The sequence below is a fragment of the Babylonia areolata genome, chromosome 9 (assembly GCF_041734735.1).
Source record: "Babylonia areolata isolate BAREFJ2019XMU chromosome 9, ASM4173473v1, whole genome shotgun sequence".
NCBI classification, from domain to species: domain Eukaryota; kingdom Metazoa; phylum Mollusca; class Gastropoda; order Neogastropoda; family Buccinidae; genus Babylonia; species Babylonia areolata.
In genome coordinates, this window is record NC_134884.1 from 283,446 (window position 1) to 296,476 (window position 13,031).

At 47.9% G+C, this 13,031-nt stretch overlaps 1 protein-coding gene across 1 annotated transcript in view; it reads left to right on the forward strand.

Moving 5' to 3' along the window:
* Nucleotides 1-13,031, forward strand: part of LOC143285971 (WW domain-containing oxidoreductase-like) — a 33,991-nt gene that overhangs the window by 1,594 nt on the left and 19,366 nt on the right. Inside the window, exons 2-5 of the mRNA XM_076593429.1 lie at nucleotides 534-598; nucleotides 4,183-4,240; nucleotides 7,061-7,239; nucleotides 9,850-10,045. Coding sequence (XP_076449544.1) covers nucleotides 534-598; nucleotides 4,183-4,240; nucleotides 7,061-7,239; nucleotides 9,850-10,045 — 498 coding nt within the window. The remainder of the gene's footprint in view (nucleotides 1-533; nucleotides 599-4,182; nucleotides 4,241-7,060; nucleotides 7,240-9,849; nucleotides 10,046-13,031) is intronic.

Genomic DNA, 13,031 nt, shown 5'->3' on the forward strand with positions numbered 1-13,031 from the left:
AATGTATTTCAGTTCTGTAAAATTTGTTTGTAACAATCACATTGTTGGTGGGGTTTTGTTGTTGTTGTTGTTGTTTTCCAGATGAAAGAGTACCTGAAGACACTTTGTCTTGTTATAGATTAAGAAAAATATCCTGTTAATTTTCTTTGAGCAAGGACACATGTCCTGAGCCTTTGAACTTGTGGATGAAACCCAGGCAATAGAAAAATACTGCTCACAAATACTGTTACATACTGTGAGAGATAGTCAATGATCATATTGACAATAGAAGATTGTGTTGTGTGTGTCGTCTTGACTACAGAACATTGTGTTGTGTGTTGACAACAGAGAGTCTTTCTCACAAGCACTGTAATATATCTATAGTTGGTGGTTGTGTTAACAATAATGATAAAACATTGGTGCTGTGTGTGTCATTTGACAACAGAACATTGTGCTGCATGGTGACAATAGAACATAACAGAACATTGTGTTGTGTGTTGACAGTAGAAAGTATTGCTCACAAGTACTGTGATTGTCAGTGTGAATGTTTTCAGCCATGACAGTAAGGCGACTCAGTGGACCCACCCCACCACAGGCAAGAGGAAAGTTGTCAGAGGAGGTAAACAGTAAATAAACAAGCCCATAGCACACAGACACACACACACACACACACAGACACACACACACACACACACACACACACACACACACACACACACACACACACACTTTCACACCGACGCACACTGTCACACCCATGCACACACCCAAACATGCATGCATCCACACATGCACACATCCACACATGTACATGCCCACATATGCATGCACGCACGCACACACACACACACACACACACACACGACACACACACACACACACACACACACACACACACACACACACACACACACACACACACACACACACACACACACACACACACACACTCTCTCTCTCTTTTCCACACACACACATGCACACACACACACACACACACACACACACACACACACACACACACACACACACACACAGATAGGGAGAGAGAGAGAGAGATGTAAGTAATTTATTGTTGTAGAAAAAATGTCACCAAATAATGCATGTGTGCACACACACAGATTCTCACATGTGCAGACAACCTTTTACATTCATGCAAATGACCTGTCAACTGTGACTACGAATTGGCCAGTTCATAATGAGATGCTGTGTTTTCAGCTGGAAGCAGCTCCATGATATTAAGTCTCCATTATTATTAACCTCTTCAGTGCCAAGCATTATTTTGACTTGTGCTTTCTATTTGCCAAGTGGTTTTGGGTTGCAGGGAGTAATAAGTAATAAAAATAAATGTAGCATATAAACTACTGCAATAAAGTATACAAATAATTAATAAAAACAAATGTAGCATATAAACTACTGCAATAAAGTATACAAATAATTAATAAAAACATGCAATAAAGTATATAAATAATTAATAAAAACAAATGTAGCATATAAACTACTGCAATAAAGTATACAGATAATTAATAAAAACAAATGTAGCATATAAACTACTGCAGTAAAGTATACAAATAATTGATAAAAACAAATGTAGCATATAAACTACTGCAGTAAAGTATACAAATAATTAATAAAAACAAAGATAGCATATAAACTACTGCAGTAAAGGATACACAACCCATACTGATGTCTGAGAGGAAAATGAACATCCTATCACATTCTGATAGTTATAAGTTCTGAACACAATGATTGTATGTAAATATGTCCTTCAATAGCAACTCCTCCCTGCGCCACGCCCCACTCTCTTCATGCTTCAGTTTCAGACAGTATCAAAGAGGTTAACAGAGACCCAGTTGGCATACAGTGCAGGGGGGATGGGGTGAACACTGTTCATAATTTCGCCTGCAGCTGTTCATCAATGTCTTGTTTTTCTAAAAGTAAAACCATGCTGTGCACAACTTGCAGGAAACTGTTCACCACCCTTCATCATGCTCTCCTTCCCTCCCTGTCTTGAGAAAGTGGATGGTTTTTATTTGAATTCAACTCCAGATCAGCCACAGAGCTATACCTGACTTCCTGCCCCGCTTTCTCTCCTTTGCTGGCTACATGTTGCTCTTCAACTACACCCCACCTCCTTCCTATGTGCAAATCATCATTCTGACTTTCAGTCATGTCAAGCGAATCATCTGATCATCACACCTAGCACTCAGTTCATTGTTGTCAATGAGTTTTGAAGCTTCTGCAACAGTTTTGATGGCAAAATCATGTTTTTTTGTTGGAATACATTAGTTTCTCCAGCCACTAATGTAATGTTGTGGTTCATGCCTGCCATTTTGAAAGTATGGTGAGAGGGGTATTGACAATAACAACAGATATTATCATACAGAGTGACTGGCTGCTCCTCCTGGCAGATAATTGAAGTGGACATAATTATCATTAAGCTTTCTGACTACTGATTATTGGGACATATGATGATGTATGTGTACTTCATGGGGCAAAATTAATAGTGAAGCATTTCTTATGACATATATACATCATGGGGCACTATAGAGGTTAAAAGAAATCTGAACTGTCAGATTGTCAGCACATTTATGTTAAACACAGCACAAAATTAACTGATGTTAGCAAAATCATATCACACACATCACAAAATTAACTGTGATGTTAGCAAAATCATATCACACGTATCACAAAATGAAGTATAATGTTAGCATGATCATGTTACACATAGCACAAAATGAAGTGTAATGTTAGCACGTCCATGTTAAACACAGCACAAAATGAAGTGTGATGTTCGCATATCCATGTTAAACACAGCACAAAATGAAGTGTGATGTTCGCATATCCATGTTAAACACAGCACAAAATGAAGTGTCATGTTAGCACATCCATGTTAAACACAGCACAAAATGAAGTGTCATGTTAGCACATCCATGTTAAACACAGCACAAAATGAAGTGTCATGTTAGCACATCCATGTTAAACACAGCACAAAATGAAGTGTCATGTTAGCACATCCATGTTACACAGCACAAAACAAAGTGTAATGTTAGCATATCCATGTTAGTACAAAATGAAGTGTAGTTTTAGCACAATGGTGTTGAACATGCACAAAATAACTGTAATGTTAGCACATCAATGTTTAATTAAACACAGCACAAAATGAAGTATGATGTTAGCACATCCACGTTAGCACAAAATGAAGTGTAATGTTAGCACATCCATGCTTGCTTAACACAGCACAAAATGAAGTGTAATGTTAGCACATCCATGTTAATTAAACACAGCACAAAATGAAGTGTAATGTTAGCACATTCATGTTAAACATAACAAAAAGAAACATAATGTTAGAACATCCATGTTAGCACAAAATGAAGTGTAATGTTAGCACATCCATGTTAAACATAGCACAAAATGAACTGTAATTTTAGGACATCCATGTTAATTAAACATAGCACAAAATGAAGTGCAATGTTAGCACAAAACGAAGCGTAAGGTTAGCACATCCTCGTTAAACACAGTACAAAATGAAGTGTAATGTTAGCACATCCATGTTAGCACAAAATGAAGTGTAATGTTGGCACATCCATGTTAAACATAGCACAAAACGAAGTGTAATGTTAGCACATCCATGTTAAACACAGCACAAAATGAAGTGTAGTGTTAGCACATCCATGTTATGTTAAACATAGCACAAAATGAAGTGTAATGTTAGCACATCCATGTTAAGCACAGCACAAAATGAAGTGTAGTGTTAGCACATCCATGTTAAACATAGCACAAAACAAAGTGTAATGTTAGCACATCCATGTTAAATACAGCACTAAATGGATTGTAATTTTGGCACATCCATGTTAAACACAGCACAAAATGGAGTGTAGTGTTAGCACATCCATGTTAAACATAGCACAAAATGAAGTATGATGTTAGCACATCTGTTTTGAACAGTACAAAACGAAGTGTAATGTTAGAACTTCCATGTTAAACATAGCACAAAGTGAACTGTAATTTTAGCACATCCATCTTAAACATAGCACAGATTGAAGTGCAATGTTAGTGCAAAATAAACTGTTATTTGATCACATGTCACACACAGTACAACCTGAACTGTAATGTTAGCACATTGATGTGAACACAGCTCAAAATGAGTAGTACTGTTGGTGCTGAATTCCATGTCTTGATGACTAGTTGTGCTGTGTGCAGAGCTACCCTTTGGATGGGAGCAGTGTTTTGGAGAGGATGGTACAGTGTTCTTTGTGGAGTGAGTATTGACATCATCATCATCACTTATATGAAATTGCCCTTTGTAATATCAATCATTTTTCTTCTTCTTAGAAAATACAATTCTATTAAGATTCTGGATCACAGCATTATTATTGTATTTTGATGGATAAAATTTATGTTTGTTTAGTTTGTTTACACATGTTACTTCATTTTACTTAAATATTTTATAAATATTCCACTGGCAGGCTTTCACTCTCAGGAAACGACCAGCATGTTGTGTGTATGTGTAGGTCAGGCATCTGCTGTCTCTTGCCCCCCCAACCCCCACCCCACCTCCACACCCCCTCCCCGTTTATTTTTTCTAAAGCAAATGTGGTTTAGTGTATTGATATGGATCAGTCTAAATGCTATAACATCACCATGAAACTGAAACTCCTCCATGGATCTGTTGACTGACACAGATGCTGGGAGGTGGGTGACAGGACAGGGAGGGTTGGGGTGATGAGTATGGGGAGAGGGGGGATGGATTTGGGGAGAGGGGGATTGGGGAGAGGGAGGTTGGGGTGATGAGTATGGGGAGAGGGGGGATGGATTTGGGGAGAGGGGGATTGGGGAGAGGGAGGTTGGGGTGATGAGTATGGGGAGAGGGGGATTGGGGAGAGGGAGGTTGGGGTGATGAGTATGGGGAGAGGGGGGATGGATTTGGGGAGAGGGGGATTGGGGAGAGGGAGGTTGGGGTGATGAGTATGGGGAGAGGGGGGATGGATTTGGGGAGAGGGGGATTGGGGAGAGGGAGGTTGGGGTGATGAGTATGGGGAGAGGGGGATGGATTTGGGGAGAGGGGGATTGGGGAGAGGGAGGTTGGGGTGATGAGTATGGGGAGAGGGGGGGTGGATTTGGGGAGAGGGGGATTGGGGAGAGGGAGGTTGGGGTGATGAGTATGGGGAGAGGGGGGATGGATTTGGGGAGAGGGGATTGGGGAGAGGGGGGTTGGGGTGATGAGTATGGGGACAGGGGGGATGGATTTGGGGAGAGGGGGATTGGGGAAAGGGAGATTGGGGAGAGGGGGGTTGGGGTGATGAGTATGGGGACAGGGGGGATGGATTTGGGGAGAGGGGGATTGGGGAAAGGGGGATTGGGGAGAGGGGGGTTGGGGTGATGAGTATGGGGACAGGGGGGATGGATTTGGGGAGAGGGGGATTGGAGAGAGGGGGATTGGGGAGAGGGGGGTTGGGGTGATGAGTATGGGGAGAGGGGGGATGGATTTGGGGACAGGGGGAGAGGGGGGTTGGGGTGATGAGTATGGGGAGAGGGGGGATGGATTTGGGGAGAGGGGGATTGGGGAGAGGGGGGTTGGGGTGATGAGTATGGGGACAGGGGGGGATGGATTTGGGGAGAGGGGGAGAGGGGGGTTGGGGTGATGAGTATGGGGACAGGGGGGGTGGATATGGGGAGAGGGGGATTGGGGAGAGGGGGGTTGGGGTGATGAGTATGGGGAGAGGGGGGATGGATTTGGGGAGATGGGGATTGGGGAGAGGGGGGGGGTGGGGAGATGGGGGGGTGGTTTGGGGAGAGGGATATTGGAAGGGTTGGAGTTGGTTTGGGGAGAGGGGGATTAGGGAGAGGGGGAGTTGGTTTGGGGAGAGATGTATTGGGGAGAGGGGGATTAGGGAGAGGGGGAGTTGGTTTGGGGAGAGGGGGATTGGGGAGAGGGGGATTAGGGAGAGGGGGGTTGGTTTGGGGAGAGGGGGATTGGGGAGAGGGGGAGTTGGTTTGGGGAGAGGGGGATTGGGGAGAGGGGGAGTTGGTTTGGGGAGAGGGGTATTGGGGAGAGGGGGGTTGGGGAGAGGGGGAGTTGGTTTGGGGAGAGGGGTATTGGGGAGAGGGGGATTAGGGAGAGGGGGGATTGGTGGAAAGGGATTGTGGAGAGGGATTGGGGAGAGGGGGGGATTGTGAAAGGGGGGGGTTGTTTGGGAGAGGGACTGGGGAGAGGGGGATTGGTAGTTGGTGGGTTTGGGAGGGAGGGGAGAGGAGTGCTGTAGTGGGAGAGGGTGAAGCGTGTGGGGAAGGTGATGGGCGAGTGAGAGGGGGTTTGGTTTGGGAAGGGGGATTGGGTAAGTGGTGGGTTGGGAGGGTGGGAGAGGATGATGGGTGTGGGGATAGGGTGATGGGAGTGAGAGAGGGGTGAATGTTGAGGAGACGTGGTGATTGATTGGGGAGAGGGGGTTTTGGTTTGGGGAGAGGGGGATTTGGTAGGTGGTAGTTTGGGGAGGTGGGAGAGGAAGTGATGGGTGTGGGAAGGGGTGATGGGTTTGGGGAGAGGGGTGATGGGTGTGAGAGAGGGGTGATGGATGTGGGGAGAGGGGGGGTTGGTTTGGGGAGAGGGGGAATGGGTAGGTGGTGGGTTTGGGGAGGGTGTGGAGAGAGGGGTGATGGATGTGGGAGAGGGTGATGGGTGTGGGGAGAGGGTGATGGGTGTGGGGAGAGGGGTGATGGGTGTGGGGAGAGGGGTGATGGGTGTGGGGAGAGGGGTGATGGTTGTGGAGAGAGAGGTGATTTGGGCGATGGGTGTGTGGAGAGGGGTGATGGGTGTGGAGAGAGGGGTGATGGGTGTGGAGAGAGGGGTGATTGGTGTGGGGAGAGGGGTGATGGGTGTGGAGAGAGGGGTGATTGGTGTGGGGAGAGGGGTGATGGGTGTGGAGAGAGAGGTGATTTGGGCGATGGGTGTGTGGAGAGGGGGGATTGGGGTGATGGGTGTGGGCAGAGGGGGGAACGCAGCACAGCACAGCACAGCACACCAGACCACACACAGTGTCACCACATGTGTTCAGAAATGGCACTGTGTGACTGTGAACAGCCACGTGAACAAGAAGACTACGTACACAGACCCACGTCTGGCATTTGCGGAGGAGGTGAAGAAGTCAGTGCTGGATTTCCGGCAGCGCTTCGATGCCAGCAGCACGGCCCTGCAGGTGCTTCATGGCCGTGACCTCTCCCACCGCTACGTTGTGGTCACTGGCGCCAATGCCGGCATTGGTTTGTCTCCTCTTTATTCCTTTTCCTGCTCTTAATGCCTCTTCCTGCTATTTATTTCTCTTCCAGCTATTTATACCTCTTCCTGTTCTTTATCCCTCCTCTTCCTGCTATTTATTCCTCTTCCTGTTCTTCATCCCTCCTCCTCTTCCTGTTCTTCATCCCTCCTCTTCCTGTTCTTCATCCCTCCTCCTCTTCCTCCTCCTCTTCCTGTTCTTCATCCCTCCTCCTCTTCCTCCTCCTCTTCCTGTTCTTCATCCCTCCTCCTCTTCCTCCTCCTCCTCTTCCTGTTCTTCATCCCTCCTCTTCCTGTTCTTCATCCCTCCTCCTCTTCCTCCTCCTCTTCCTGTTCTTCATCCCTCCTGTTCTTCATCCCTCCTCCTCTTCCTGTTCTTCATCCCTCCTCCTCTTCCTGTTCTTCATCCCTCCTCCTCTTCCTGTTCTTCATCCCTCCTGTTCTCCTCCTCTTCCTGTTCTTCATCCCTCCTCCTCTTCCTGTTCTTCATCCCTCCTCTTCCTGTTCTTCATCCCTCCTCCTCTTCCTGTTCTTCATCCCTCCTCTTCCTGTTCTTCATCCCTCCTGTTCTTCATCCCTCCTGTTCTTCATCCCTCCTCCTCTTCCTGTTCTTCATCCCTCCTCTTCCTGTTCTTCATCCCTCCTGTTCTTCATCCCTCCTCCTCTTCCTGTTCTTCATCCCTCCTCTTCCTGTTCTTCATCCCTCCCCTTTCTGCTTTTTCCTGTTCTTTATCCCTCCTGTTCTTCATCCCTCCTGTTCTCCTCCTCTTCCTGTTCTTCATCCCTCCTCTTCCTGTTCTTCATCCCTCCTCCTCTTCCTGTTCTTCATCCCTCCTCCTCTTCCTGTTCTTCATCCCTCCCCTTTCTGCTTTTTCCTGTTCTTTATCCCTCCTCCTGCTCCTGCTCTTTATCTCTCCTCTTCCTCCTCTTCCTGCTCTTTATCTCTCCTCCTCTTCCTGCTGTTTATCTCTCATCTTCCTGCTCTTATTCCGTCCTCCTGCTCTTTATCCCTCCTCTTCTTCCTGTTTATCCCTCTTTCTCTCTGCTGTCTATCCCTGCTCTTCCTACTCTTTATCCCTCCTCTTCCTGCTCTTTATCTCTCCTCCTCTTCCTCTTCTTTATCCCTCCCCCTGCTCTTAACCTCTCCTCTTCCTAATCTTTATCTCCTGCTCTTATTCCCTCCTCCTGCTCTTTATCCCTGCTCTTCCTGCTCTTTATCCCTGCTCTTCCTGCTCTTTATCCCTCCTCTCCTGCTCTTTATCCCTCCTCTTCCTGCTCTTTATCCCTCCTCTTCCTGCTCTTTATCCCTGCTCTTCCTGCTCTTTATCCCTGCTCTTCCTGCTCTTTATCCCTCCTCTTCCTGCTCTTTATCCCTGCTCTTCCTGCTCTTTATCCCTCCTCTCCTGCTCTTTATCCCTCCTCTTCCTGCTCTTTATCCCTCCTCTCCTGCTCTTTATCCCTGCTCTTCCTGCTCTTTATCCCTGCTCTTCCTGCTCTTTATCCCTCCTCCGCCTGCTCTTTATCTCTCCTCCTCTTTCTGCTCTTGTGATGTTAGACCTTGAGGAAACAGTGATTACAGAGTCAGGCTCTCCGTGAAAAGTGTGTGATGTGCAGGGTATGAAACAGTGGTGTGTGTGGTGTGCAGGGTATGAAACAGTGGTGTGGTGTTCAGGGTATGAAACAGTGGGGTGTGTGGTGTTCAGGGTATGAAACAGTGGGGTGTGTGGTGTTCAGGGTATGAAACAGTGGGGTGTGTGGTGTGCAGGGTATGAAACAGTGGTGTGGTGTTCAGGGTATGAAACAGTGGGGTGTGTGTTGTGCAGGGTATGAAACAGTGGTGTGGTGTTCAGGGTATGAAACAGTGGGGTGTGTGTTGTGCAGGGTATGAAACAGTGGTGTGGTGTGCAGGGTATGAAACAGTGGTGTGTGTGGTGTGCAGGGTATGAAACAGTGGGGTGTGTGGTGTGCAGGGTATGAAACAGTGGTGTGGTGTGCAGGGTATGAAACAGTGGGGTGTGTGGTGTGCAGGGTATGAAACAGTGGTGTGTGTGGTGTTCAGGGTATGAAACAGTGGTGTGGTGTTCAGGGTATGAAACAGTGGGGTGTGTGGTGTGCAGGGTATGAAACAGTGGTGTGGTGTGCAGGGTATGAAACAGTGGGGTGTGTGGTGTGCAGGGTATGAAACAGTGGGGTGTGTGGTGTGCAGGGTATGAAACAGTGGGGTGTGTGGTGTGCAGGGTATGAAACAGTGGGGTGTGTGGTTTTCAGGGTATGAAACAGTGGTGTGGTGTGCAGGGTATGAAACAGTGGGGTGTGTGGTTTTCAGGGTATGAAACAGTGGTGTGGTGTGCAGGGTATGAAACAGTGTGGTGTGTGGTGTGCAGGGTATGAAACAGTGGGGTGTGTGGTGTGCAGGGTATGAAACAGTGGTGTGGTGTGCAGGGTATGAAACAGTGGGGTGTGTGGTGTGCAGGGTATGAAACAGTGGGGTGTGTGGTGTGCAGGGTATGAAACAGTGGGGTGTGTGGTGTTCAGGGTATGAAACAGTGGGGTGTGTGGTGTGCAGGGTATGAAACAGTGGGGTGTGTGGTGTGCAGGGTATGAAACAGCCAGGTCTTTGGCCCTGCATGGAGCCACAGTGGTGCTGGCGTGTCGCAATCTGCAGGCAGCGCGGCGCTGTCAGGGTGACATCCGCAGAGAGATGAGCAAGGCCAAGGTGGAGGTCATGCCCCTTGACCTGGCCAGTCTGAGCAGTGTGCGGCAGTTTGCCCACAGCTACGCCGCCACAGGATGGTAGGCACCTACACCTGTTCTTTGATGTTGTCATTTACTTCACTCCATTGATTCAATCTTTCATTCACTTTTTTTGTCATTTGGCTGTTAGTCTGTGTGGATCCAGGTGTCTGCTGTGGGAATGGCAGGGGATCTTTATGGTCTATACATAGTCTCCATAGTCTCCATACCTTTTCTTTGGTCTTGTCTCCATACCTATTCTTTGGTCTATACATAGCCTCCATACCTATTCTTTGGTCTATACATAGCCGCCATACCTTTTCTTTGGTCTATACATAGCCGCCATACCTTTTCTTTGGTCTAGTCTCCATACCTATTCTTTGGTCTATACATAGACGCCATACCTTTTCTTTGGTCTATACATAGCCGCCATACCTTTTCTTTGGTCTATACATAGCCGCCATACCTATTCTTTGGTCTATACATAGCCTCCATACCTATTCTTTGGTCTATACATAGCCTATACATAGCCTCCATACCTATTCTTTGGTCTATACATAGCCTCCATACCTTTTCTTTGGTCTAGTCTCCATACCTATTCTTTGGTCTATACATAGACGCCATACCTTTTCTTTTCTGAGAGTCAGGTCAGGTCATTAGATCTGCTACTGGTAACCTGTAATCCAGTACAACCTGTTCAGGGTCGGGTTGCCGGCGACTAAACCGGCACTCCCACTGCTCCCTTCCGGGACTGGTGAGGCGGGTGGCTAGACAAGATCCATAAAAGGGCGTCGGCTCAGGAGAGCCACCGACGGCCATCTAGCTCCACTGTGCTGTGTGCATGCCACACGCAGTTGGCCCCCGGGGTGTGTCTACCCATGCATGCGAAGTCTGGATCCGGCAGAACCTGCGGAAGAAACCTCTCGGTTCAACGGAGAGGAAGGCGGCTACAGCAACGCACTGTGGAGTGCAGAGAGCAAGATGAGACACCGAAAGGATATCTTGGTCATCCACTGCATCCGTGCTCATCCTCCAGTCGTCTCGACTTAGTCTTGCCACTGGAAATTGGTGGACCCGGACGAGAGAGTGAGGTCGACGTTGCACAACTCCTCTTCACTTTAAACAAACTCATCGCGCAAGTCATCAGTCATCCAAAATGACCTTTCATCCTTCATCATTTCATCACCCCCAAGTCCAGTGGCGACAGGCGAGCGACGAAACGACAGGTGTGGGTACACTGGCAGTCGCAGCCGCAGACCTGCACGCTGGCGGCTCAGGCCATAGGGTCGTTCTTCGTCGACAGGAGCAGCGATGGAGCTCGGCAGCCATCTGAGCATCTGAGCAGCCCTCTTTAGGAATGCACTGCTCACCTCCCTGGCATGAGGAAGGGGCTAGAAAAGGTGCCCTAAAAATTGCCTGCTCCATATCGCCCTGGCCAGCATACCGCGGCTGGCGGGGACCCTACATCAGCGGTCGAAACAAAAAGAAAGAAAAGAAAAAAACAAGGATCGTTCCTCTCACCATTGGTGCTTGGAACATAAGGACTCTCCTGGACAGAGATAACGCAGACAGACCCCAAAGGAGAACGGCACTAGTTGCATCCGAACTCGCCAGATACAACATTGACATCGCAGCCTTGAGTGAGACTCGGCTTGCAGGCGAAGGCGAGCTCTGTGAACGGGGATCTGGTTACACCTTCTTCTGGAGTGGACGAGGAAGCGAAGAGCAACGTGAGGCTGGCGTTGGTTTTGCAGTAAAAACAGCACTTGTCAGCAAGCTAGCTGGAATCCCAAAGGGAGTCAACGATAGGCTTATGACCATGAAACTCCCACTGGCATCTGGCCAGAAGCACCTCACCATTGTCAGTGCCAACGCCCCAACCATGACCAACCCGGATGAAGTGAAGGCGAAGTTCTACGAGGACCTTCACTCTGTCATTGCTGCTATCCCTAAAGCAGACAAGCTCATCATTCTTGGGGACTTCAATGGCTCTGACTACATCTCCTGGGATGGAGTGATTGGAAAGCACGGTGTGGGCCACTGCAACCCAAATGGATTGCTTTTGCTTCAGACTTGTGCAGAGCACGAACTGCTGATAACCAACACAGTTTTCTGCCTCCCTACCCGTAACAGGACGTCATGGATGCACCCTCGCTCAACGCATTGGCATCTCATCGATTACGTCATTGTCAGGAAAAGGGATAGGCAAGATGTACGTGTAACAAAGACCATGTGCGGCGCCGAGTGTTGGACAGACCATCATCTTGTAGTCTCGAAGCTGAATATTCGAATCCAGCCCAAGAGACACCCCCAAGGCCAGAAGGCTCCAAAATGGCTCAGGATCGCTAAGCTGAATAACATCACCATCAAACAGTCCTTTATGGAGCTGCTGGAAGATCGTCTGGAATCAGCCTCTCTGGACAACCAGAATGTGGAGTCTGACTGGAGGACCCTGCGTGAGCTGATCTATAGTACAGCTTCAGAGACCCTGGGACCCATGACCAGAAAGCACAAAGACTGGTTTGATGAAAACTGATGAAATCCAGCAGCTTCTGGATGAGAAACGCCGTCTGCATCAAGCCTACCTGAGCAACCCAAAGTCCACATCAAAAAAAGATGCATACGATGCCATCCGCAGGACTGTTCAGCAAAAGTTACGCCAGATGCAGGATAAGTGGCTGAGTGACAAAGCTGATGAGATCCAGGGATATGCTGACAGGCACGATATGAAGAGGTTCTATGATGCCTTAAAAGAAGTCTACGGCCCCACATCCTCAGGATCATCCCCCCTCCTCAGTGCAGATGGGAATACCTTGATCACCGAGAAGGAGAAAATTCTCGAACGCTGGGCTGAGCACTTCAACAGTGTCTTAAATCACCCTTCCTCCATAAATGATGAAGCCATAGACCGTCTCCCACAAGTCCCCATCAACGAAGCACTGGACGATCCGCCAACACTTCTTGAGACCCAGAAAGCAATCCATCTGCTATCCAGTGGCAAAGCACCTGGCTCAGACTCTATACCAGCAGAGGTCTACAAGGATGG